This window comes from Sceloporus undulatus, chromosome 8, assembly GCF_019175285.1.
Source record: "Sceloporus undulatus isolate JIND9_A2432 ecotype Alabama chromosome 8, SceUnd_v1.1, whole genome shotgun sequence".
Classification (NCBI taxonomy): domain Eukaryota; kingdom Metazoa; phylum Chordata; class Lepidosauria; order Squamata; family Phrynosomatidae; genus Sceloporus; species Sceloporus undulatus.
The window spans coordinates 34,812,396-34,839,919 of record NC_056529.1 but is presented as its reverse complement, the minus strand read 5'-3'; the positions used below and the strand labels follow the sequence as shown (position 1 = coordinate 34,839,919).

The 27,524-nt window shown below is 41.7% G+C and overlaps 1 protein-coding gene across 1 annotated transcript in view; it reads right to left on the bottom strand.

Annotated features, from left to right (window-relative positions):
• The window catches only part of LOC121914451 (sorting nexin-29-like), a 34,969-nt gene that overhangs the window by 6,434 nt on the left and 1,011 nt on the right, over nucleotides 1–27,524 (bottom strand). The window contains exons 2-7 of the mRNA XM_042437858.1: nucleotides 24,985–25,049; nucleotides 22,665–22,717; nucleotides 15,038–15,162; nucleotides 10,874–11,054; nucleotides 7,252–7,322; nucleotides 4,243–4,491 (exon numbers count right to left, since the gene is read on the bottom strand). Coding sequence (XP_042293792.1) covers nucleotides 4,243–4,491; nucleotides 7,252–7,322; nucleotides 10,874–11,054; nucleotides 15,038–15,162; nucleotides 22,665–22,717; nucleotides 24,985–25,049 — 744 coding nt within the window. The remainder of the gene's footprint in view (nucleotides 1–4,242; nucleotides 4,492–7,251; nucleotides 7,323–10,873; nucleotides 11,055–15,037; nucleotides 15,163–22,664; nucleotides 22,718–24,984; nucleotides 25,050–27,524) is intronic.

Here is a 27,524-nt window from a genome sequence, read left to right as displayed (position 1 = left end):
ATTGCAACTTAAAAGTGGAGTTATTAGGATGGACAGAAGTATAATCTAGCATGCAGCTGTAAGCGTTTGTGACATTCCAGATAGTTAACTTGGCATGAGATAGGGGGGGCCTGTAGACGAGGCAACGTGAGACTAGTGATAGGTTTATTATTTGTCTTAGCTTATGCTTTTTCCAGTTTGGGAATCAAGGGCGCATTGTCGAACCTGTCTTCAGTTTGCGTTAGACTAACTGTAAAACAAGGAACTAGGTCGATTCGCGTACAGGAGAAATTGGGTACTAGTATTGTCTGAGTAAATAGTGTCTATCTTGTCGGCGATGAGATGTAATCGAAGAATTCGGTCGAGACAAACAAACGGACACAATCACTGAAACGCACTGTGGCCGAGCAGCTTATTATTGGGGTTCACTATTCGGTCTAATTGTCGGTATGGTACTACCGTACCTCCGTTAGGTAGCTTTCTTCCGTTTGGATAGTCCGGTTGATTGGCTAGTCAAGTGTGGGTCGGCTGGTGATAAATCCTCTAAACGGGTAGCTGACCACATCTGGTTGCAATAGAACACAATGGACTCCAAGGGAAGCCGTAAGGGAGTTTGTGGGATCCACTGAACAACCGGAGCGTGACATTAGAGATGCCAAAGAGCAATTCTAACGCGTGTGTCAGCATAGAATTCGACAAGTCTTGGAATAGGGGGTCTCACTGTACGTTGTGGTATCTATCGTAATAAACATTGGATAGCTATTGATCAGACCTTTAGGGGTAGACTAGTTGATAAAACGTTTGCTATTGGGGTGGGGAAAACGCGAGTGAAACCTGAGGGTAAGGGCCGGGGCACTAGGCGTTATGAAGATGTAGGTATGGGGGCAGAAGAGATGGCGAAAAGTACCAGGCGGGAGATATGATTGAGACACAGTTCAATTAAACGTGGGATGAATTGAGTCCGGGATAAATATTGACTGCGTAAAATGATTAATTATGCAGACGCAGAGGGTATACAAGAAGAAAACGAGTTAAGAAACCGCAGGGACTTTGGGGGGGGGGATGTAGATTCTGACGGGTATTAGGATGGGCGGGATACGTAGGTGTGAAGACGGTAAGAGGCCCATAAGCAATAATGGGCTGTTGGAGTTAAGACTAGGGGGAGCTGTCGGGAGAAAGAGGAGGATGGGATAGGAGGGAATGTTCTGTGATGAATACGACGAAGAAGAAAGGGGAAGGCCGCAAGAAAAGTGGGGAGACAAGGGGTCGGAACGAAGAGTGGGGTACCGAGAACGCGAAAAGTGGAGAGAGCAGAGAAATGGTATCTACAGAGTGAGATAGGTGTGCGGGAAGGGGGGCAAGTTTGGCCTACGAATAGAGGGGTGTGAGGGGAGATAGAGTCGTGTTGTAGACGGAGAACGAAAGGGCAGGGCATTAAGAGGGATACACGTGGCGTGAGAGGCCAAAGCAGAAGTGAGCATGGAAGATAGAGGGAAGGGAAAGATAGAAGAGGTGGGCACAGCAAGCCGCGGAGGGCTGCCGAGGAGAAAGTGAGGGGAAAGGAGTCGTAGCTGGACCTATGTAGGGAGCACAAGAATATCGTTTAATTGTTTGGGTTGCTGGTTTGTAGAGAGGAGTGGGTTTTGGTCTGGGATGAAGGGCGGTGGATGGAGGAGGCATGTAGGGAGTGGGTAAGGAGGGGGGGATAAAGGGTGGTGCAACACTCTTAGGGGGAGACTCCAGACTAGGAAGGCATTGATATCAGACATATATAAGGACTGTAGGGTGCATTGTTTGTGCTTCTGATAGTTGGTGTTGGAGGATATAGAATCGGGGAACAGAGTGGTAGAAGTGCGCGAAAGATAGTTTAGGCAAATCGCAAAAATAATTGTTGTTTGAGTGGGTCTTTTATCTGTCTTTAGAGGTCTAGATATCATAGTGCTGTGAGGAGGGAATCTACTCACGGGCAGCGTGAAAAGTAAGGGTAGGCGTGTGGCGTGGCTGGAAGGGCTGTAGAGGGGGCTAGTAACGAGTCACAGGGCATCTCGGGAAAGGTTGCACCTAGTTTTCCCGTTAAGAGTAAGTTAGTCTTAGGGATTGAGTTGATGAGGTAGTAACAATGGAGATACTGGAGTTAAGGGGATGCAGTAGGGACGCGAGCAGATCGATCTGGTCGAGTTTTGCAGGTTATTGGGTGGTGTAGACAATGTTAGATCGAAGAGGATTAAGGATGACTTGAGGATGAGGAGGGGAATGGGAATGTGGTTTCGAGTATTAACAATTTATAAATAGGGAGGTCTCGCTGATCTTCGGAGGGTACAGCAAAATAGAGAAGGGGCGTAGGTAGGCTCTAATCTTGGATTTTCATTCTACACTGTGAGATCTGGAGGGGAACAGAATAAAAATAAAAAGGTTGGAGGTGGCTGATTAGGTTGGGAGAGTGAGCGTTGTTCCGGAAGCAAAGCAACTGATCAGGTGGAAGGTTGAAAGGAGATATGAGCATAGAGCAGAGTGAGGATGGGCCAGGGTAAGAGAGGGGTAATAATGAAAGATAAGGGGGGATTTTCCGGGAGAGACTTTCGTGGAGCGTGCGGGGCTTTATGGGTCTCGTAAGGAGGATCGACTGACACGGGTTGAATGGGGAGCAAAGGGTGGCAGTTCAGCATGATCCCCTGGGATTGGGATTTGACGAGACGAGACACTCTGCCAGGGTTGGGGATCAAGGCGAATAAGGATTTTCATTCATCATTTAATGATTGAAGTTCGATAAGGGATGTAAACATTAGTTCTATAGATTCTCAGCCGAATGTGAGCTTGTGTTGTATACGTTTTGGCAACTATTTTCGGCTATGGAACGAAGAACCGAGACTTGTACATTGATAAGTGTAGTGGTTGGTCAGCTGACGGCATGGATGTAGGTTAGCTGCTAGAGAGTGGCCGAAACGGTCATACACGCTATTCAGGGGTATTATTGTAGGTGCCAAGAGAGCTTGCAAGCTCACGTGGTCGGCGGTTGCTACAGATAAAGAGATCTAGTCACTCGCTCCGGTGCAAACAAATATGAAAGCATACTTCTAGTTTTAGTATGTGCGTGCAGTGTAAGGGCGTATTGGCGGATTTGGATCTAAACTTGAGCACTGGGTAGGGACAGGGTCCGGCAAAAATCAGTAAATGTCCGGTGTGTCTATCTAAGTTGTAGACAAGACTATAGTTGGTTTTAAATGGTTCTTTCGTTCGCGCATGATCTTCTTGTTTAAGGTAGATGGGGGGGTAGAGTGGGCAACGAGCTGATAGTTGAAATCTTAAAACTTGAAGTTAGGTATCTGGGAATAGGGTTTACCCGGCTGTGTTTACATAAGATTATATAATCTGCTGCTAATATGGTGGCTCAGTCGGTTTATTTTAAATGAGTGAAGTATGTGAGTGGATGTGCTCAAGGTGGGCTAGGATTTGAGTAACGAAGACTCTTGAGTTTGTTTCAATACGACTATCTGGCTACGGGTGGAGGGGCTGATGTACGTTGGCTGAACAGGAAGGGTAGGGAGGGAGGTGAAGTTCTGATCTGATGATGGAATAGGTGAAGTGTGGATAGTGGGGCGTGGGGAGAGAGGGTGTGCAGAAAGGGAACAAATAGCTTGATTGTAAAAAATATAGCTATTCATTCTGTAGCGTTTCCGCACCCGACCATCAAACACATTCCAATATAAATCTCTCGGAGCGAGACAACTACATTGAAGGGAAATATAAAAAGATTCCCAAGGAGCAGCGTATTTGCATTTGTGGAAGTGGAGATATTAAAGATATTATTAATACACTATATGCTACATTGTAAGATATATAAAACCCCAAGAGATAAGTTTCCGAAGAGAAGTTTAAAACTTGTACAGTAGCTAACCAAAATGACTTGGAGAAAATCACTTACTTGTTAGCTAATACAACTAAGTTTGTCGTGTTCAACACTGCTAGATTTGCTGTGAAAGCAGCTAAACTTAGATTAGACTTTGAGGATAAAGGCCAGCAAGGGAATCTGCAGATTATATTAATTTGAACAGAGTATGGAAAAATGTGATGTTTTTGTATGACATATTTTTGTAATATTAGTGTAAACATATTGCTCTAGATGTTAGAGCTCATTGACGGTGGAAGTTTTAAAGGGTTTTAATTGTTTTTGTAATTTGATGGCTATAACCTGTATTTGGTTGTCATGAATAAACTGTATACACAAGCAATACGTTTAAATGCTGTCATCTATGTAGTACTCACCACCACTAACACTCTTTGACAGAATTGGCAAGGGGTCAGCATCTTGCTCAGATTTCATTAAAATGGAAACTGGAGAGGATGCTGTGATCTCCTTGAAGAGACTGCTAACCCCTTGGGTAGATTCCTTCAATAAAGAGGTAACATTCTGTGTAGATTCCTTAAGAAGGTCGGAAACTGTGGGTGGGCACTTGCTTTGCCCATTCAAATCCTTGTTATCAATGTTGATTGCAAATAGAATAGAATTCAATCCTTAAGAGAAACCAAATGAAATAAAATAAAAACCCATTATCTAGCACAACTGAGAGAAACTTTATGAATAGTAATATCCATACAAGGAATCTAGGAAGATGACACACCATGATAGTTGGTTCATTTATTCCTGTACAGGTTGAGTATCTCTTATCCAAAAAATCCAAAACGCAAAATGCTCCAAAATCCAAAACTTTTTTCATAGGTTGCCAATATAGTGACACCTTTGCTTTCTGATGGTTCAGTGTACACAAACTTTGTTTTATACTATGTGTGTAAGTTGTAGATAAAATATAAATGAAGTTCGTGTTTAGACTTGGTTCCCATCACAAGGATATCTCATTATGTAAATGCAAATATTCCAAAATGCAAAAAACTCACCAAAATCTGAACGCCTTCCATCCCAAACATTTTGCATATAGGAGGCTCAACCTCAACCTAGATAGAAACTAGATTTCTACTTTGTTTTTTACTGGAACACTAGTATATACCCAGTGGATGTTAAATGGGTACAAAAGAGGGGAGGAAGCAGGAGGATTTATATGAGGAATCAGGGTTTGTAAAAATTATTCTGAAGTACAGATCCCAGAATTTCCCAGCTAGCATGACCACTGACTATATTGACTAGGGAGATTCTGAGAGCTGTAGTACAGAAAAGTTTATTTTCCAAACTCTGCTATTTATTATATAACAGATTGATGGTACATGATATGTTCAAACAAGGAATTTGTGATCAGCACCAGAACCAAGTTCACAAGTCCTTTTACGCGTCTATCTATGCTTGTTTCTTCCCAAGCATCCTTTTCAATTTACAGACAAAAGGTTTTTAATTATTGCTATGGGTAGAAACTGGAAGTCAAGAACTATTGTTCTGTAACAGGTCACATACTTGAAGTAGTTTCTGCCCACCTGAGATTACTCTCTGGTAGAAGAACTCAATGGTCACAGGTGGAGACTGTGCTACCTGGTCTTTTCAACTAGAGATGCCAAGGTTTGAACCTGCAATATGTAAAGCTCTCATTTCCCCAATTCTGAAAAAACCTTCTCTTGACCCCTCCTCTTTGTCTAGCTATCGTCCCATTTCTCTTCTTCCCTTTCTTTCTAAAGTTTTGGAATGGGTTGTTTATTCTCGCTGTCTTGAGTTTCTTGAAGCCAACTCCATCCTTGATCCCTTTCAGTCTGGTTTCTGCCCAAGGCATTCCACAGAGACAGCTCTCACTAAGATCTCAAATGACCTTTTACGGGCCAAGGCTAATGGCTTTTACTCTGTTCTCATCCTTCTTGATTTGTCTGCAGCCTTTGACACCGTTGATCACTTTCTCCTAATTGACATACTCTCTGACCTTGGGTTCTCAGACTCTGTTCTTGACTGGTTTAGATCTTACTTGTCTGGCAGATCTTTTGCAGTAGTTGCAAGTGGTCAGACTTCTTCTCCTGTTCCCTTATCTGTTGGAGTTCCCCAGGGCTCTGTTCTGGGTCCCCTTCTGTTTTCTGTCTACACACTGCTCTTAGGAAAACTCATTAGCTCTTTTGGTTTTTCCTACCATCTGTATGCCGATGACACCCAGTTGTATCTTTCCGCCCCTGACCTTTCTCCAAGGCTTGAACAGCAAGTCTCATCTTGCCTCACAGCTGTCTCGCAGTGGATGCGCCATCGGCGTTTGAAGCTCAACATGTCCAAGACGGAGCTTCTTGTCTTTCCTCCTAAGTCCACCCTTCAACACTCCTTTTCTGTCTCTGTGGACAACATTTCTATTCAACCAGTCCTGCAAGCCCGCAGTCTTGGTTTTATCTTTGATTCTTCTCTGTCGTGTATCCCTCAGATCCAGACCACAGCCAAGGCTTGTAGATTCTTTTTGTACAATATTGCTAAAATCCGACCTTATCTTTCCGCCTCTACTGCCAAGATCCTGGTCCATGCCCTAGTGATCTCACGACTTGATTACTGTAACATCCTTCTGGCAGGGCTTCCTCTTTCTCACCTCCGTCCTTTAATTTCTGTCCAGCATTCAGCTGCACGCATTATCACATCCGCCCACCACTCTGACCATATCTCTCCTGTGTTGGCATCCCTTCACTGGCTCCCCCTCCCTTTCCGCATTAAGTAAAAGCTCCTGCTGTCGACATTTAAAGCCCTCCATGGACTGGCCCCTCCTTACTTATCAGACCTTATTTCTCCCCACTTTCCCACTAGGGCTCTCCGTTCTGGTAGTCAAGGTCTGCTGTCCCAGCCCAGGATTTCCTCTGCCCCATCTCGGATTCGCCCCTTTTCACTCGCTGCCCCTCACTCCTGGAACCTTCTTCCCCCACGAGCAAAAGCCATCTCTTCTTTAACCAGCTTCAAAACGGAGTTGAAGACCATCCTGTTCAGAGAAGCCTTCCCAGGCATTGCATAATTGTCGCTTACTATTTGATGTTCTTTTGGTGCCTGTTTTATTGAATCATTTCCTATATTGCTATGTATTTTATATGTATTATCCTACTAGAAAGGCCCCTTCCCCACCACCACTCCCTTTGTGTCGTGTCTTTTTAGATTGTAAGCCTGAGGGCAGGGAACCGTCCAATTAAAAAGATTGTATGTACAGCGCTGTGTAAATTTACAGCGCTTTATAAATAAAGGTTAATAATAATAATAATAATAATAATAATAATAATAATAAAGCATTCACACTAACACTAAGCTGTGGCATCTAGAATATTCTTTCCAACAGCTGCCTCTTTCAAAGTTACTCACTATCAAAGAACACTGATTATGCTTACCAGCTGCCATAGTGGGAATCATACTAGAGCGTTCTTCATCCATCATGAAGGACCAGTCTTCATAGAAGACACTAGATATCAAAGGTAGAACAAAAGGTAAACAAATCCACATATAGAAAAGGAGCTTGGTTTCTCATTGGGAATGTTGGAACTGTTAATTTACTTTTCGACATACAGACTGGTATATCTGGAGCCCGCGGCACCCAAATTAATTAAGTAATGTGAAAGAAAGACATTTTTACCTCTTTCTCTCCTTTTCTTTCAGAACTCAGAAGCTGAAGCCCTTCCTATACAGTAGCTAGCACAAAGCAAGCCAGGACACATGACCGACAGAAAGACTAGATCTTTGTTCAGGGAAGGAACTGCAACTGAGGTAGGTATGCAGAAAATGAAAGATTCACTATCTGGTATCTCTAGCTAAAAGGATCTGATAATGGGTGAAGCTTTTCACCAAGTCTAATAAATCAGAGTTTATTGGCCCACATCATTATGTCCAAGCCTAAGTGTCCACCAGCATAGTGAAGACTGGCAGGGAATGTTCATCAGACAGTATTTATTTTATTTATTTATTTCCAGGATTTATATCCCACTTTTCTCCCACAATGGGATTCAAGGTGGATTACAATATATTTAAAAAGGAGCTAAAACATTCATTACAAAAGTTAAAAAATAATTAAATACTACCAACATTAAAACATAGATTAAAAACAGTATGCCGTATATACTCGACTATAAATTGCCCCAAAATGAGCTCCATGGGTCATACCAAAATCTCCAATGTTGGCCCCACAATGTACCCTCCACATATACATGATGTCAACTTGTATTCAAGTATATACAGTAGTTAAAAACAATAAAAATATTTAAACATTAAAACAGCACACCACATTACTCAAATATAATCTACCCACCAAAAGCCTGCCTAAATAGAAACAGAGGAGAAAAGGGGACTGACTTGACCTCCCATGGTAGGGAGTTCCACAGTCTGGGAATAGCCACAGAGAAGGCTCTCTCCGGAGTCCTCACCAACTGAGCTTGCGAAGGTGGTGGGATTGAGAGAAAGACCTCTCCTGCCAATCTTAACTATCCGGCTGGCTTGTATAGGGAGATACAGTCCTTCAGATAGTCTGGACCCAAGTCATTGAGGGCTTTAAAGGTCAAAACCAGCATCTTGAATTCTGCCCAGAAACGGACTGGTAGCCAGTGTAGCTGTTTCAGCAGGAGAGTGACATGATCCCTATAACCAGCCCCAGTCAATAGCCTGGCTGCAGAATTTGGAACCCGTTGAAGTTTCCAAACTATTTCCAAAAGGCATGTTAGTCGAAATGGGATGTAACCAAGGCATGTGTCACTTTAGCCAGATCTGACTTCTCAAGGAATGGGCGCAGCTGGCGCACTAGTTTTAACTGTGCAAATGCACTCCTGGCCACAGCCAAAACCTGGTAATTTAGGCTCAGATGTTAAATAACATGGGGAACAGAACAGAACAGAACCCTAAGGGGCCCCACAGGACAATGGCCAGGGGTCAAACAGAAGTCTCTCAATATTACCTTCAGAGTTCGCCCCTCCAAGAGGAACTGAAGCCCCTGTAAGCCCCCAAGTCCCATCCCAGAGAGGTGACCCAGAAGGATACCATGGATGATGGTAAAAAAAGCTGCTGAGAGATGCAGCAGGGCCAATAGCAACACACTCCCCCTGTCCAGCTCTCAGCATATGTCATCCACCAAGGCAACCAAAGCTGTCCCCATAGCCAGGTCTGAAATGGATCTAGATAATCCATTTCATCCAAGAACACCAGGACCTGGGAGGCCACCACATGTTCCAACACCTTGCCCAGAAAGGGGATATTTGAGATTGGCTGATAGTTCTCCAATCCAGTGGGATCTAGGGAAGATTTTTTCAGTAGTAGCCTCAGCACAGCTTCATTTACACAAGCTGGGAACCTGCCTTGCTGTAGTGAGGCATTCACTACTTCCCTTACCTAGTCAGCCAGTCCCTCCCTTGCTACTTTCAACAGCCAAGATGGGCCTGGGTCCAGTATGCATGTGGTGGCTCTCACCTCTCCAAAGATTCTGTCCACATCCTCAGGTTGCATGAATTGAAACATATCCAATAACACTGAACAAGCAGGTGCCAAGGTTACATCCCCCAGACCTGTATCAACTACAGCATCCAAGTCAGAGTGCATCTGAACGATTTTATCCACAAAGTGCTGTGCAAACTCTTCACAGTGGGTGACTGAGTGGTTCATATACTGCTCTTGTGGGGCGGAATGCAGAATGCCCCTAACCACTCGAAACAGATCCACTGGACGACACTGTGCGGATGCCAAAAGCCAATAATAGATTGAGCCTGATATTATCCAAGATCATATAATGCATATCTTGGGCGCGTTACAGAGTGCTGAAAAGCAGTGCTCTGCCTGCGCCGTCATTAGCTGCGCCGAGAAGCCCCAGCGGCCAAACCGCAAGGCTTCCCAGCGCAGCTAAAAAGAGGCTCCAAAATGGCACTTCTTCTTGCGTTGCGGAAATGATGAGACGAGGAGCCAATGGCACACTCGACATGTCATTTTTGCGACGCTACGTGCGGATGCTAAGCGTCCGGCACGTAAAAATGGCCACGCCCATGTGTATAGGGAGCAGCCATTTTTACACCCCCGTCACGTGCTAGGGGTGAGGCCGGTATGGACACTAGGTCCTCGGCCAACCCCTAGCATGTGACAGGGGCGCCGCAAAGGCCCGTGCGGAACGGGCCTTAGTATGTTTTTTTTTTTTACTGTAGTTTCCTGTCCACTTAAAAAGCTGGTGATGCAGAATATAAGGCAGGGGTGAGAAAATGATTTGGGGTGCCAAACCAGACAGAACCAACTTTGCTCTTTCTTCATCTTCCCTGGCAGGGATAGTAATTGAGGTTCTCAGCCAACATTTATAAAATGGGAAGGTCAAGCAAGGTGCAAAGTTGGGTCATGTTACTGGCAGTTCCATGAAAAATGTGCTGGAGGTACATGTAGGGGAATCCTACTGTAATTTCCAATCTCTGATCAAAGACAGAAACATATTCCCCAATATTAAATGGAGAGAAGGGGTGAAGAAAGGACAGGTGGACAGGGAATCTCTAGTAGATTACATTCTAGAGTAGATGTTCACCTTGTGTGCCATATAAGACCTCCCACATGCAACAATGATGCATTTCAGACTCAAAAGGTAGATTCAAATACCTACTCAAGGACACAAGCCCCATAAACTATTTTCCATATGAAAATCTTATATTAAGCCATTAATAACTACATCATCACCTCAACTTGCCATCAGTAAAACATCATGGGGGCATTAGTATAAAATTGTTCTATATCCAGTGCATTACAAGCGGTTTATTAAAGTAAAATTTAAAAGCACTGCATAAATTGTAAAGAAGGCTATAGTTCTCCAGATTCCTCAAAGACAGAAATGATGAACAAGCACTTTGCAATTTAAAATTCCAAATGAGTTTCATAGTTTCAGCTCACATTTAATTCATACCATAATTAGAAACTTTGGCCCATTACAGCAGTTTCAAATGTCTCATTAGGCAGCCTCCACCCACACAAGTTTACCCACCAGGAAAACATTAAAATGGAAGTTACCTAAGCTGATTTTTATCTGCAAGCAGCATATGAAAGTATCTTTCTAAGGAATGTTCATTTAGTGCACAGCGTAACCAGGCACGACCTCTGCCAACATCTGTTGTGATATTCTTCAAGGAGTAGAAGCGTTGTAGCTCATGTTTATTAAGAACTTCTTTCACGTAGTACCAGAAAATAGCCTCTGAAAAAAGTATACATTTACAACCATATTTAAGAATTTTCAAAAAATCCAAGGAGAGCTCAGATCAAGAAATACTGCCACTATCAGGACAATAGCCTAGTCATGAAATCTATGCAGGCTGTTTTCTTCCATGGCTAGAACACTTATGCCTAGGACAAAACAAAGCATCAGCAATGCAATAAACTTAAGTGTTCCTTTCCTCCTACCCTTCAGCTGTAGCTGGAATGGAAACATTTACTTAAACCACAGTTTGCAGTAACATCTAAAAAGGGAAACTGGATTAAGAGCTCTCCACAAACCCGAATTAAAAAACACAACCTGATACTGGTTTGAAGGTAGCCCTTGATTAAGAGAATGAGACCTGCTGCCTTCTATTATCCTTCACCACTGGCCATCCCAACTGGAGCTAAAATCTCATGAAAACTTAAGTTTTCTCAGAGTTTTTGGCAGATTCCAACAGTCCAAGTGAACCCAGTGGAAATTTTTGAGAACTGGAAATTTTATTTTGCAATGGAGCACTGGAAGTTCTAAACTGTTGGTTTTAGACCCTAAAGAAACATTCACTAGACTAAGGTTAGCTAGGCTAGTGCTGTGGATGTCCTAAATAGCCCTTTCATTACAACATGAATGGAAATCATGAAACCCTTCAAATGATGTTAATTATGTTGCAGCGGCTCTAGGCAGTATGCCAATAGAGAGGAATGCAGGGAATTGCTGTTCAACATTTGGAGAGTCCAATAATATCTGAAGAGCCACTCCTGCTTTAAACCACAGTTGCCTAGTTTGGAAAGCAAAAGGATGAAGTGGTGAATGTCTCCCTGCAGCGAGGTTTCCATCCTGCTTAAAGGAGGCTGTGGTGAAGCCATTACTGAAAAAAGCATCCCTGGCTCCCATCATTCTGAATAACTATCAGCCAGTTGCTAATATTCTATTCTTGGACAAGGTTCTGGAGTGTATGGTGGCTTTCCAGCTCCAGGGATTTCTGGATGAGATTAATTATCTAGATCTATTTCAATCTTGCTTCAGGCCTGGTTATGGGATAGCTTTGGTCACTTTCGTGAATGATCTACAGGAAACTGGACAGAGGGAGTATGTCCCTGTTGGACCTCTCAACACCTTTTGATACCATTCACCATGGTATCCTTCTGGGACACCTCTCTGAGATGGGTCTTGGGGACACTGTTATGCAGTGGTTCCAGTGTTTTTTGGAAAAGTAAATTCAAAAGGTGGTGCTGGGGGACTCTTGTTAGACTCCATGGCTACTGGCCTGTGGGGTCTCACAGGAATCTGTTCTGCCCTCCATGCTGTTTAACAGCTACGTGAAACCGCTAGGAGAGGTCACCTGGAGTTTTGATATTTGGTGTCACCAGTATGCTGATCATACCTAACTCTATCTCTCCTTTCAGTCAGTTCCAAGGAAGCTGCCTCAGTACTCGATCTGTTGTCAGTAATGCACTGGATGAGGGCAAATGAATTAAAACTTAATCTAGACAAGATAAAGGTGCTCCTGGTCAGCTGAAAAGCAGATCAGGGAATAGGCATTTTGCCTGTGTTAGATAGGGTTACACTGGATGGGCTTATAATCAGATACTGGTCTGAAAGTAACCCCCGATGAAGAGAGGGAAACCTGCAGCCTTTCAGATGTGTTCAGGCTACTGCTCCCATTATCCTTCACCACTGACCATCCCAGCTGGAGCTAAAATCTCATTAACCCCAACCCCAACCCCAAAATCTTAGGCTCACATCTTGGGTGTTCTCCTGGATTCAGCTCTGAGCCAGGATGCTCAGGTTTCAGCAGTGACCAGGAGTGCATTTACACAATTAAAGCTAGTGAACCAGTTGTGCCCATTCCTTGGGATATCAGATCTGGCTGCAATGACACATACCTTGATTACATCCCATTTGGACTACTGTAATGCATTCTATGTGGGGCTGCCTTTGGAAACTGGAAACTTAAGCAGGGTTCAAAATGTGGCAGCCAGAATGCTGACAGGTCTTAGCTGTAATTTCTTTAAACATAATATAGATCTAAACAGTTATCTCTTCCAGCAGACAGTAAATAATTTGGGGACATTTTGCAGACTTCATTACAACACTAGATTCAATCCAGCTGTGAAACATCCCTCCTCTCCTGAAAACCTGATGAACCTTACCGTCTCCTTAGAATTGCTAATGCTTGAATTTTTAAAATAGGGATAATGTGTGATGTTGACAGATTGCCATTCCCAGCATCCTCCACCACTGCCTCTGATGGCTAGGGAAGGCAAGAGTTGCTGTTCAGTAATATGTGAAGAACTACTGTTGGCCATCCAACAGTAGACATTTGAACGAAAGATAACTACATCTAGAGTTTATCCACAGAAAGAGATCAACCTCTCAGAGAATAGTACCTGCAATTTATACATGTATTTTTTACTTGATTGTAAACATTTACATATTAAGTCTACTAATGGAAGACAAAGGTATCAATCTCAGCACTGATAAATTCCTTAGAATATTGGAATACAGCTGCTCCTTCATACAAATATTATGCACAATAGAACAAGGCTACCTCTGTGGGTGAGCATCTTTATCACCAGGCACTCCTAAGCCCATATGAAGCTTCTTCTATCCTCTCATTCTGGAAGAAAGAACCTGAAACCAGGACTGTGTCATCAGCCACCAAATACCTGAAGTGAATGATCTGTCCAACTTCACTCACTCCAGCCCTTCTGGAGGGTCTGGCTATATGTTGCTGGACTACAAACCCCATCGTCCTTAGTCACTGGTAGCAGGGACTAGCACTGAATGTGCTGTAGTCCAACAACATTTGGAGGGCTGCCTGTTCTACCCTCCTGGCATACATGTAACAATTCAGATTTATCTACTTATTTTTATTTTAAGCATGAATGAGGGGCGAAACAGACGGCCAATTTGGGGCAGCTTGGAACCACCCCTTTTAGGCTGGATTGGGGCCATGGCAAACAGATCTGAGGCCCCAATCCAGTCAGCTTCCACCCCAAATAGGAACAGAAAAAATCTGCCCCATTTGGGGCAGAAAAAAAGCCACTCCTTTGCCTCTAGAGCTGGTTTTCACCAGCTCCAGGGCAAATGGCATCTGAACACCATGTCCTCAAGCTAGACAAAAGCGGTTGGCATGTAACTGCCGGCGCAGCTTCGGTCTGGCTTGGGGGCTTGGAACAGCTAAACGCCACATACCCCAAGCCAATGTAGAGCCAGACTTTCTGGGCTGTCTGTTTTGGCCCTAAGCTCTCTTTACGGGCACACTTTTGTATGATGATTTTCTTTTTAAAAAAGCAAGCAACATAATGCCAATAAAATACATTCATATTAGAACAAATTCAAAATGATAAATAGAATATATTGTTAAAAATGATGGGCAAGGGCAAGGGGAGAGAAACTAACTATAATGGATTTGTTTTAGAGTTAGTCATTCTACTCAGACTCATTGAAATCAATGAGACTCACATTAAATATTATATATGAGTCATAGATTTCAAGTATGACAAAGGGGCAAAACAGACTGGGAGTAAGCACTGGCTTGGGTGTGGTGTGAGGGCATGATGTTTAGATGATGCACACCCTGACGCCGCCCTCAAGCTGATGGGCAGTGCTGTGGCACTCTAGTGGTGTGGCATTTAGATGCTGCACGCCGCCAAAGGGCCACAAGGCTGTGGCGGTGGCTTAAAGGGCATCCTTTTGCCAGCTCAAAAAGGAGAGGCATTTTGACACCTCTCTTTGAGCCAGCAAATAGCCGGTTTGGGGCTGCGGCATGCGGTTGCCGCGGCCCCAATGCGGTGTTCAAAGGGGCAGCATGAAGCCTCTCCTTCAGAGCTGTCTGTACTGGCCCAAAGTCTAAATCCAACTCATTATAATTCTTTCTACTTTCAGTATCATTACTGAAATTGCCAGCTGTTTACACACAAGACCATTTTAAAAACATTTTCCAAAAAAGACAGTGAAGAAAGCAGAGCCTTAATTACCCATTTCAGTTTTACTGGAGAAGCCTGCTGCCTGTTTGATTGCTGCTGCAGTTAAGGCTAATCCCCGGGTCCTCTTCAAACCATGCTGAAGCACAGATTCAAACTGAGCACAGAGGCAAGTAACCCTGCAATTCAATATAAATGCAATGAGAAATGTAGCACACAAAGAGGAAGAAGCTAAGGGCTAGATTTTATATGTAAAATATACCAATCAGCTGTAACTGGTGCCAAACTGTATTCATTTCCCAGTTTAATGTGACAATCTGTTTTCAAATGTTATAATCAGAGTTCACGCTGCTGCCTCTGTAGCTCAAAAACTGCATTGAGAGCAGTTTTCCATCTAAATAACTGGAAGAAACTGGAAAGACTTGGAAACCAGCACTGTTAAAAATAATAATAATATCTAAATTATTTTCTTATAAGGCATAGGACTAGAAGGAAAACTTGAGATGAACACTAAGAGGCTGTCTGTATGAGCAATAAAACGTGCTTCTGACCCATTTTGAAACCTATCTGTTTAAAAAATGCAAGTGGGCAACACAGGAGAAATCTAGGACGAAGGTGCTGGGGCTAAACATATGTTTGCTCAGGATCAAGCTGGAAAGTGCAAACTATCACACTAATATGTGGACTGCATGCCAGTGTGGAGATGAGGGACAGGGCCAATGAACTGCTGGCACCACTGTTGCCCATAATTGTTTTTTGCCACCCGCTTGCACATCAATTACACATGCACACAAGTGGTCAACTGCACCATCAACCTATCAAGAAAAATGATAGCCAACCACCAACAATACAATGGATTTAATCATAACATTGACAAACTGGCCAGTCCAGCAGAAGGCCATGGAGAAAGTGGGTAGAAGAGGGCATGTACATGGGCCCCCATGATTGCACTGCATTAATGTGTCATTGGGCACACTGATGTGCCATATGGGCAGTTAATCACTTGTATGACTAAGTGGCCAGTCGCATGATCTCTTGCACAGGGCACTGAATGGGCTGGCAGCTGGGAAGGATGAGGGAGGTGATTGTGGCTGTTGGTGACATGTCCATGCTCATGTGTTTGCTGTGAAAGAGAGAAAAAAAATGGTGCAGCACAGTTTGTACCCAGAAATGCCCAATTTTGTCAGGTCCATCCTTGCAGATGAAGTGGGGCAATGTGGACTACCCATGGGTGTTTGGCCTCTTATGGAAGATGGCAATGCAGTCAGGGGGTTCTCCCTATGAATTGTGAAACCTCAAAAGCTGAGCCAGCTTTTCCCCTCAGTTCTCAAGTCTCAGAAGCAACCCAACTCAGATTACAGTGGGTCCTCGCCTTACGCGGGGATCCGTTCCGGATCCCTCCGCGTAAGGCGATTTCCGCCTATGCTAAAGACCCTAGGGAGCACTTTATTTTATCTTTAATTGGAAATAGGTTATTTTTGACCTCCCAAGAAAATATAATTTATCTCCTAATGGACACAGATAAATATGTGACTTGGTATGTAGTCCTATTTGCTCTTGCTGCCAAAAAGACCAGGAAGAAATACTTAGCAGAGATAGCAGTTCCTTGTAACGGGGATAATTTTAGTTAAAAGGGTTTATATATGAATCTTAATATATCCATGTTATATATGTTATATGTAACCAGCTATGTTGAATTTTTGCTATTTGGTAAATTATATTGTATATTGGTTTTATGGGAATGTTATGTGTATTGCTTTATTCTTTTGGTTTTTGCAAAGGCCATTGGTCAAAAGCAATAAAGACTGATTGATTGATTGATTGATTGAATGATTGATTACAAGTCAAATCCTACAGAAAATATTTACCAGTTCTTTTCACCCTCAAGCCTCAACTTTGCAAAAAACAAGGATTAATTACAGTTCTGCTTTTTATCATTTTTCCTTTTGTGTCCTACTTTTGAGATTGTAATCTTGAGATCAGATGCTCTCTTGTCCTTAAAAAAACACTGCTATGTATGCCATTCCAGAAGCCATTTTGTTTCATACATCAGGGTATAAATCATATATAAAATCCAATAAAATAATATGTCACTTGGGAATTCTATCACTAACCTGTGGAATTCACTGTTACAAGATAACTATTGAGTTGGATGGCTCTGAGAAGACATTACAAACATTTGTAACCTTACCTTTTTTTCAACAGCTATAGACACAAGTGTATTCTATTCCCCAGAACCAGGAAAAGTTACTTTTTTGTACTACAAATCCCAGAATCCCCATGTTCCTATAATACCCCCTTCTGACCATGCTCAGAAGAACTAAAATCAACAGCTGGAGAACAACAATGGCAGAAGGTGACTATGCGCTACTTATTTGAGTTGCCCAGAGATATGTGGTTGTGCGTTGTGAGAAATAAAACGGGCTATTAAAAGAACATCAATTTAAAACAGCATAAAACAATATACTACATACACTCATGTATAAGTCTAGAAATTTTAGTTTAGAAATTGATCCAAAAATCAATTTTGATTGTCAGTCCATCTTCCAAAAAGGCCTTCTTGAGTTGAAACCCATGTTGGTATCTTGCTGTAGAATTTTGCTTTTATTTTCAACCGTGTTTTCAGTAATGCTTTTCCAATGGGATGATTATTAAAGGCCTTTTATTTTACTTTTCTTTCTTAAATTTTCTTGTCAATTCATTTCTAATTAAACAGATTAACTTATCAATTTCCATAAAGTCATATATAGTCAGCCCTCCGTTTTTGCAAGGGATCTGTTCTGGACCACCCCCTCAACCCCCATGAAAACAGAAACTTACAGATATTCAAGCCCCATAGGCTTGAATGGGGGTGCGTGCCTCAGGAGCACGCCCCATTTTAACCCCCTCTGTTTGTTCCTCACGAATAAGCGAGGGTCACAGATCTGAAGTCTGTGAAAACAGAGTAGCAACTGTAATTTAAGTAGCCACTCCACTGTATCTGGTTCCTTTGCTTTCCATTTCCCCCCGTTTACCATCCTTGCCACTATTATCATATAAAAGAGCATCTTCTCATGTTTTCTCTCTTTTTCAATTATTCACAAGAGGTATATTTTGGGGTCCATCTTTATATTTATATTTAATATCTTCTCAACTAAGATATTAATTTGGCATATACAGGAAAACAATGCCAAAGAATTTTTAAAATTCCAGCAGGCATAACAGTTTGTGCACAAACTAAAGACTGAAGACATGAGAGAATAGAGAGGGGTCAGTGCTTCCAGGACAGATTATGCTCATTTTTCATGGAGCACTAGTGGCACAATGCTTAAATGCCTGTACTGCAGCCATTCACAAACCACAAGGTTGTGAGTTCAATACCAGCCAGGGGCTCTAGGGCAACTCAGCCTGGCATCCTTCCTTAGGTCGCTAAAATGAGTACCCACCTTGTTGGGGGCAATTAGCTTATACTTTGTAAATGCTTAATACATCAGTAAGCAGTATAGAAATAGATTTGCTATTGTTATTTCACTAGGGGATGGTTCCTTTTTAAATCAGAATTAACATACAGTACCTACACTGACCCATGGTTAAGTCAACTCAAGTCTTTAGGGTCAATTTTTAACTAGTATTAGTATATACAGTAACGTCTATGTCAGTTGTTGATTTTTGTCCATCATTAACATTCCAAAATCTGAAACTTTCTTCTCCATTCTGCTTAGTTTTTCAGCCATTTTGACTCTTTCAACTAATTAAATTTAAATTTAACTGTCAAATATCTCACAGCAGGTCATTCCACAGTCTAGTGGTGCTATTGAAGACTTATCCCCTCCTGCAGCCCTAACCATTCGATTTAAAAGCATTACAGTGAGCTACAGAAGGTTGTAAGATTGGGTTCAACAGGGAGGGTACCTAAGTTAGACCTCTCATCACCCTGAATAGCTCATCTGGTTGTGAATTCACGGACGCAACATATGAAGAGAAGAAAACTTTCACCGCTGCATGTACTGCAATCCTATAGGAACAAAGATGTTTCCTATATATGTCTTGTCACATAAAAGAGTTTTCTGCCATCTGCGCTCTAGTCATCATCTTTCCAATTTCAATTCCCTGAGAGTCTCTGTATATTAAACTTTATTAATAACAGGTTGGAGAGGTTGTTCGGGAACAACTATGTAAATAGCCCTACTTAAATTTTCATTCCACTTACTGACCAAGGCTTTAGCAGAATTATTGGTGGTATGAGCCATAAAACCTCTACATTCTCCTACAATCTTAAAAGATCCATTAGCCTTCAAGAATGGACCATTTTAGTAGGTCCTCCACTCTGCAGGGACAGGTTGTAGCTGTGATACTAGCCCTGACCAGACAATTATCTGTCCCTGACAACTTGAACATATTAATCACCTCCATCCATAGGTCCATATGTTCCAAGCTAAAAACTGCATTAAAGGTATGACCTACTGAATGTGTAGGTCCTGAAAACAATTGGGACAGTGCCACTTTTGTCACAGGTATTATGAACATCTCAGCTGCACCTGACAAACTGGCCTCCAATGGTATGTTGAAGTCACCCAGAAGCAAAACTCTGGACAACTCAGAGACCAGTTCTGTGAGGTTTGCCAGGCAATCTGGTAGGCAGAAAGGTGGAAGATACACTAAGAGAATCCCTAATCCATCCCTGGTTTTCAGAAGCAGGTATACACGCTTAATGTGGCTCAGCTCTCTAATAGGTAATCTGGTCAGGTTAAGATGGTATAGAGCACAGCTATCCCACCTACCCTGCCACTTTCCCTCACTTGCTTGCTAACACAGTATCCAGCTGGGAAAGCCTGAGCCCATATTGAGCCAATATCATCTCCCAACCAGGTTTCTGTGAAACATGCCAAGTAGCCTCCTGATCCTTGAGGTAATGTGTGATTTATTTTTAACAGACCTGGCATTACATAAGAGCACGCTGAGGTTTTGTGGGTAGCTTGGCTCATTCTCCACATTCCTCAGGTTGGCAAAGTGACTAGAAGGTTAGGTATCAAAAAAAGTCCAGGCTTTTTTTCTGGTTTTCTGTCAATTTCTGGGTTTATCACTCCCATTCCAGTCACCCATTATGATTGTGTTTTCATAACTGTATCCTAATAATTTGTTCATTAGGTTTTGATAAAAATCTAACTTGCTCTCCCATGATGTGAATATTCCTACTATCAGTGAATTTTGGTTCTGCTAATCTATAGTTCCATACCTACAAATATTTGTTTAATTGTAGTTTTAATATTGGGGAAGGGGTTGGGAAGGGATCAATTAGTATTTTATTGTATTTCTAATGCATTTTTACTGTTGTAACCCGCCTGGATTCCTAATGATTGGGCGGGCTATAAATAAATCTATTATTATTATTATTATTATTACAAATAATCCATTTGGATCACTGAATAATTCCTTTATCAAAAACCTTTTGTTCACATGTAACACCACTCCTTTTTAACTTTTATCACAAGCAGAGATAAATTCTTGCTCTGTCTTTGACTTCTTAAGAATTTTGAACCTTTTCTCCTAATATGTGTTCCTTGGAGTCATAGTACATTGTACTTCAATTTCTCCAAATAACTTTTTCCTGTTCCTGAGCTGCATTTAACCCCTTGACATTCCACAAAAATCCTATGAAATTTAGGAAGTTGCTGTAAGTCAACAGACAACTTGCAGACACACACACACAACAGTAATAGTAATAACCAGAGGAAGCTTTAAACTACAAGGGGGTATCGTAAAGTAATAACTTTTACCGAGAAGTAATTATGGTATATTGATGAAATTTTGTCAAGTGTCATAATTGATCCCCTAAGTGCAAGATGTTGAGAAAATCAGCTCATTGTGTCCTTTATTTTTCTGACAGGTTGTGCCAGAAGAGACTAAAGTGTAAGATGGAGAGGCTTGAGGCTTGCAGAATGATTAAGCTCCTGCATTGGAAGGGTAATAGTGCCCGGTAAATTCATGATGAGATGATGGTAGTTTATGGAAAGGATTGTCCATCTTATGACACTATAGTGAGGTAGAAAAGGAATTTCCAAACTGGTCACATGTCCCTCACAGCCGAGCCAAGACCTGGAAGACCATCACTGACGGACTATGCGGCAACAGTGAAGAAAGTAGAATGTTTAATCCTGGAAGACAGACATGCAACCATCCAAATGATCATGAATGAAACTGGTCTCAGTTATGGTAGTGTGTGGGAAATTATTCATGACAAACAGCACATGTCTAAAGTGTCTGCACACTGTGTTCCACTTTTGCTAACCCCTTTCAGAAACAAACATGATGTGACCTTTCAAGATAGATGTTGACACCGGTGGAACAGGATGAAGAGGATTTTTCTGCTCATCTGGTAACCATGGATGAATCTTGGCTCTATTACTATGATCCAGAGATGAAAACTATGAGCATTGAGTGGAAGCATGGCGATTCCCCTCCCCCCAAAAAGGCAAAGGTGCAGAAGTCATCAGGGAAGGTCATGCTCTCAGTTTTTTGGGGACTGTCATGGAGTCATTCTCACAGATTACCTTGCAAAAGGACAAAATATCACTGACACTTATTACAGCAATCTTCTGGACAAGTTGTGAGATGCTTTAAAAAAGAAACGCCGCGGTATGCTCTCCAGATGCATTTGTCTCCTAGCTGACAATGCACCAGCTCACTCATCTCAACTTGCGGCTAACAAAGCAAAGACATGTGCCTTTGAGATTTTGCAGCATCCGCCTTATTCTCCTGAACTCACACCAAGTGACTTTTTCTTGTTCCCAGAAATAAAAAATCCATTGTGGGGTCGTTGATTTGACAACACAAATGATGTCATTCATGAAGTGGAAGAGTGGTTTAAGGCGCAATCTGCAGACTTCTCCCATAATGGTATTTGGAGATTCAAGAAACGCTGGGGCAAAATATGTAAATCTGGATGGTGGCTACATAGAGAAAAGTTAACAACTACAAATCAAAACAAACTTTCTGTAAAATTAAAACTTTATGATACCTCCTTGTACCATGAAAGACCACACATAACAGGGGTAGGCAACCTTTTTGAGCCGGGGGCCGGGTTGCTGTCCCTCAGACAACTGGGGGGGCCGAAGCCAAAAAATAAATAATTAAATATTTTTTTAAAAAATTTTTAAATATATAAATAAACCAGGACAAATGTAGGACAAAATTTTCAAATGGAAGACACTTTAAAAAAAAATGGAGGACACGTGAAAAAATTTGCAGATTTTTTTAAAAATGTTAATATAAATGCATGTTTCTGAGGCTTCTATAGACAATTGCCCCCCAAAGGCCCCGGCGGCAAATGGCGGCAGGACTGGGCTGGGGCCAGTCCCAAGGCCTCGCCAGGCCGCATCCGGCCCGCGGGCCGCAGGTTGCCTACCCCTGACATATAAGAACCTGATACACACTTCAAATTATTTTATCAGAGATTACAGCTCATTTGTAGAGCACATGTTTTGATTACAGACAGGCCTAGGTTAAATCCCCAGCACCTCCAACAAAAAGTAGTTACAGAATCATCCTTGTAAACACCACATACATAACATGAAAAAAATCACCTCCTCCCCTGTACACATCACATCAAACATAGCTGTCAGGTAAAATGACGCTTTGGACCATCTGACTGCACAGTTCATTTTTAAAAATAAGTTCTTATTCAGTACCACTTCAGACTTACCTACTGTCTGAATCAGACGCAATCTCTTTTCTTCCTCCGAATCTGATCTGGCACTGGAAAAAAAAATCATATTGTTAAATTCTATTCATATCTTTCCTTTCACTATAATTCCAAGGCAAATAACAGCAATTTTAAAACAATGAAAAAAATATAAGGAACAAGCATGCACTAACTGCAAAAAAAAAAAAAAAAAAAAACCAAAGGAAACAGTAAAAAAGCCAATTTTCCCTTTTTTTTCTGCAGACATTTTTTCTCAGAAAGATTGAAAAAAAAAGTATTATGAAATATTTTCTTTCAGAATGATGAATAAAATGTTTAAGAGAAGGCGTTCACATATTCACTGACAGTAATTCATTCCTAAAACCTAATAGCAACATTTTTATGAACAACTATGTATCAAGAGTCAGCATGGTGCAGTAGTTTGCATATTGTATACAAGTCTGGAGACCAAGGTTTGAATCCCCACTCAGCCATGGAAACCTACAGGATAACCTTGCACAAGTCACACTCTGTCAGCCTCAAATGAAGACAAACTTCCTCTGAACAAATCTTGGCCCAAAAAAAAACCCCATGATAGGGTCACCATAAATCAAAATAATTTGAAAGCACACAACAAAAAACAATGTAAAGTACCAGATTATTACAATTCTTAGTCTTGTTTTGTTTGTTCTTTTTATGATAATCAGTGCGTTATATCTGTCTGATAATATGGAGAACTAGTGGAAATAAATTAATGGTAAATTAAAGTTGTATTTATGTTCTGAATAAAGTATGCTCTTACTATATCAACCATGATAATTTTAACATCAAACAAAATGTAAATATAAGGCATTTTATGTTCCTAAAGTGACATAAAGGGAATTAATATTGCATTTTCCACTTTTTCTAAAGATGTCAATTTTTCTCTAAAAGAGAACCCAGAAAGAAACCAGTCATTTTCTCCCTATAGTTTCATGAATTCTGAAAATTTAACATGTCTAATCTGTCAAAAATAGAAAAAGTCAGCAGCAAAAATTTATTATACCACCAGAAGCTAAACACCTCAAATTGCCTGGGTAAAAAGATAAGCATTACCCTGACACCAAAATAAAGTCAGCATTGTTCTTGGGAGAGGACCACTGGTGTACTTCCCTAATGATGAGGACAAGATTCACTGCATCTTCTAACACACTAACAGTGACAGATCAATCTAAAGGCATTTAGTATCTCAATGGTCAACACGAAAATAAAATATTTAATCCAAGTGTTTAAAAAATTGTAAAACATTAAAGATTAGAACCAAAAGCAAACTTGCTTTCTGCAACTCGATAAGCTGCAACACAAATCAATCAATTCAATTTACAAGCAAAGATATTACACCTAAACATTGGGAAGAACTTCTTTACTGCAAGATCTGTTTGACAGTAGAATAGAGTGCAACAGATGGTGGTGGACTCTTCATTTTTTGAGGTCTTTAAACAGAGGTTGGATGGTCATCTCTCAGGAGTGCTTTAGTTGTATGACAGTTGGGCGAACAGATGGCCCTTTCTTCCGGTCCCTTCCAGCCCTGTGCATCAATTAACATTAATTTAAACTATCTGATTTACAAGTGCCCAACATGTGGTGGCTAGGCCTATCAACCAGCCATTTCTGATTGATACTACTTCTCCTCACCAAGTCTTCTTTACTTGCCGTTGGATTAGACACAGAATTTAGGGCATTTGGGGAGTGGGCAGTGGTTAGAAATGAGGCTGGGATCATGTGCCCCAGAGAAGTTGATGTACTGTGCCTTCCATTGCCCTGAAAATCACAGCTAACAGTGAGGAATGGTAGGAATTGCAATCTAGTAACATCTAAAGACTATATGTCCCCCATGCATGACTAGTACAATTAAACTTTTATCTGCCCAAAATGACTTGGGCAAGCAAAAGGGATGGTCTCCTACTTCTTGTGCACAAATTATTCCTGGGCTTTGATCCTTCTGTAACTCAATAAAGTGGCTGTCACTAGTAGCAACCTGACAGATTCATGGAGCCCTATCAGTTTACTTGCCCTTGGTATTCCTTGTCCTGCTCAAACAAAAACCAGGCAAAAGGTTTACCTAACCATCTACAGACATAAAACCTAAATTCTAAATTCCTGCTTACCAAACCTCAGCCTAGTGATGTATTGGGACAAAGATCAACCACAACTGCATTGCAAACAAAAAAAAACACACATGCACGGGGCAAGACACAAACATACACATAAATACATAGCTCCTAAACAGACCTCCAATTATTTTTATATGAAATTTCTTATATGCAGCCATACTCATATTTTTGTCTCTTCAACATGTTACCTGTTTAACTGCATCCAATAATCTTTCCAGCAGAAATTGTCTTCTGGCAACATTGTTCTGCAGACCTACAATTGAAGGAAGCACAAATGACAATATATGAGATGGCATCCTGTTATTAACATGAACACACAAATATGCAGCTTGTACATGCATATGCCCCTTTTTGATGGGGTACATTTTGCATTTTGATATGACCCATGTATAAGTTGACAGTAAAATTTAGGGGCATGTGACAAAGAATTCATAGCATGAAACAAAGGAAAATTATGCCAAAGAATTTCACTTGTTCAAGAGTTGAAAAATTATAGTACTAAGAGCAAAGGTTGCCAGGATGATTGAATCCAGGTCATGTCACATTTCCTGTTTTGGAATGTAAACAATTTGGAAACAGCTCCTAACTTAAGATTCTAACCCAAATAAAAGGAAGTACTGCATAGACAGTTTGAGGAAAGTGAAACAAAGCATATAGATGAAACTGATTGATGGGTAACCATAGAATCATAGAATCATAGAGTTGGAAGAGACCGCAAGGGCCATCCAGTCCAACCCCCTGCCATGCAGGAAATCCAGATCAAAGCATCGTCGACAGATGGCCATCCAGCCTCTGTTTGAAGACCTCCAAGGAGGGAGACTCCACTACACTCCGAGGAAGTGTGTTCCACTGTCGAACAGCCCTTACTGTCAGGAAATTCCTCCTAATGTTGAGGTGGAATCTCTTTTCCTGTAGCTTGCATCCATTGCTCCGGGTCCTAGTCTCTGGAGCAGCAGAAAACAAGTTTGCTCCCTCCTCAATATGACATCCCTTCAAGTATTTAAATAGGGCTATCATATCACCTCTTAACCTTCTCTTCTCCAGGCTAAACATCCCCAGCTCCCTAAGTCGTTCCTCATAGGGCAAGGTTTCCAGACCTTTCACCATTTTAGTCGCCCTCCTTTGGACACGCTCCAGTTTCTCAATGTCCTTTTTGAATTGTGGCGCCCAGAACTGGACACAATATTCCAGGTGGGGCCTGACCAGAGCAGAATATAGTGGCACTATTACTTCCCTGGATCTAGATACGATACTTCTATTGATGCAGCCTAAAATCGCATTGGCCTTGTTAGCTGCCGCATCACACTGTTGACTCATGTTCAACTTGTGGTCTACTTGGACTCCTAGATCCCTTTCACATGTTGTCTCCTTAAGCCAGGTGTCTCCCATCCTATATCTGTGCATTTCATTTTTTCGCCCTAAGTGCAGTACCTTACATTTCTCCCTGTTGAAGTTCATTCTGTTAGCTCTGGCCCAGCTTTCTAGTCTATTCAGGTCATTTTGAATTTTGATCCTGTCCTCTGGAGTATTAGCTATTCCTCCTACTTTAGTGTCATCTGCAAATTTGATAAGTATTCCACCAATTTTTTCCTCCAAGTCATTGATAAAGATGTTGAATAGCACTGGGCCCAGGACAGAGCCCTGTGGGACTCCACTGGTTACTTCTCTCCAGGATGAAAAGGTGCCATTGTTGAGCACCCTTTGGGTTCGGCCGGTCAACCAATTACAAATCCACTTAACAGTTGCCTTGTCCAGCCCACATTTTACAAGCTTGTTTGTGAGAATGTCATGGGGAACCCTGTCAAAGGCCTTACTGAAATCAAGATATACTATATCCACAGCATGAGGGATAGAGGCATATGTTAGGTGTCACATTTGAACATCCAATGAATATACAGTACAGGGTTAGAAATGTTTAATTCAATGTAACCAATGAAAATGTGATTTGTAGTTTTCTTTGTTCAAAGTACTATAAAAGCTTGGTTCGCTTTGGAACCAAGGTCCCAGAATTTGGAATATGAATTTCCTCTGGGAACACCGTTGCAGCTAAATAAACGATGGTCCTATACAGACAGCCAAAATAAAGCTGCTTCGAGTCACTTTGGTGGTATGGTGTTTCAATGATGTATGTGTCCTAAGAGTCTGGAAGCTGCACCAAAGCTGCTTTGGTTCGGCTTCTGGACTCTTGGGAAGCATGTATCATTTAAACAGCATACCTCCAAAGTGACTTGAAGCAGCTTTATTTTGGCTGTCTGTAACAGGCCTATGTTTCCTTTTCGATCATGACTCCTGGGTCTCTCTAAGGAAAAGAAATCTACAACACAACCAAAGGACATTTGTGATTCCCATCCATGACAGTTTTACTATTGTACTTTGTCTACATTTGGTACTTTTATCCCACTCGCCTTTCAAAGAACTCAGAGCAACCTACACTGTTCTCTGTATAAGCCTGCGAGGCAGATTGGGCTGAGACATTGGACCTAGGAAGTCCAAGTCAAAGTGGGGTCGCAGGGGGTTAGAAACCAATCCTCACTAGTTCACATGTAACATCCCAACCTTGTTGTTGTTAACTGCTGTCAGGTTGATTTTGACATATGGCGACCCTACGACTGAGAGAGTTCCTAGTATCCTTGTCTACAGAGGCCCAAATCTGCAGATGGTGAAGGGCCTGGAAACCATGAAGCCCTATGAGGAACGCTTTAGGGAGCTGGGGATGTTTAGCCTGGAG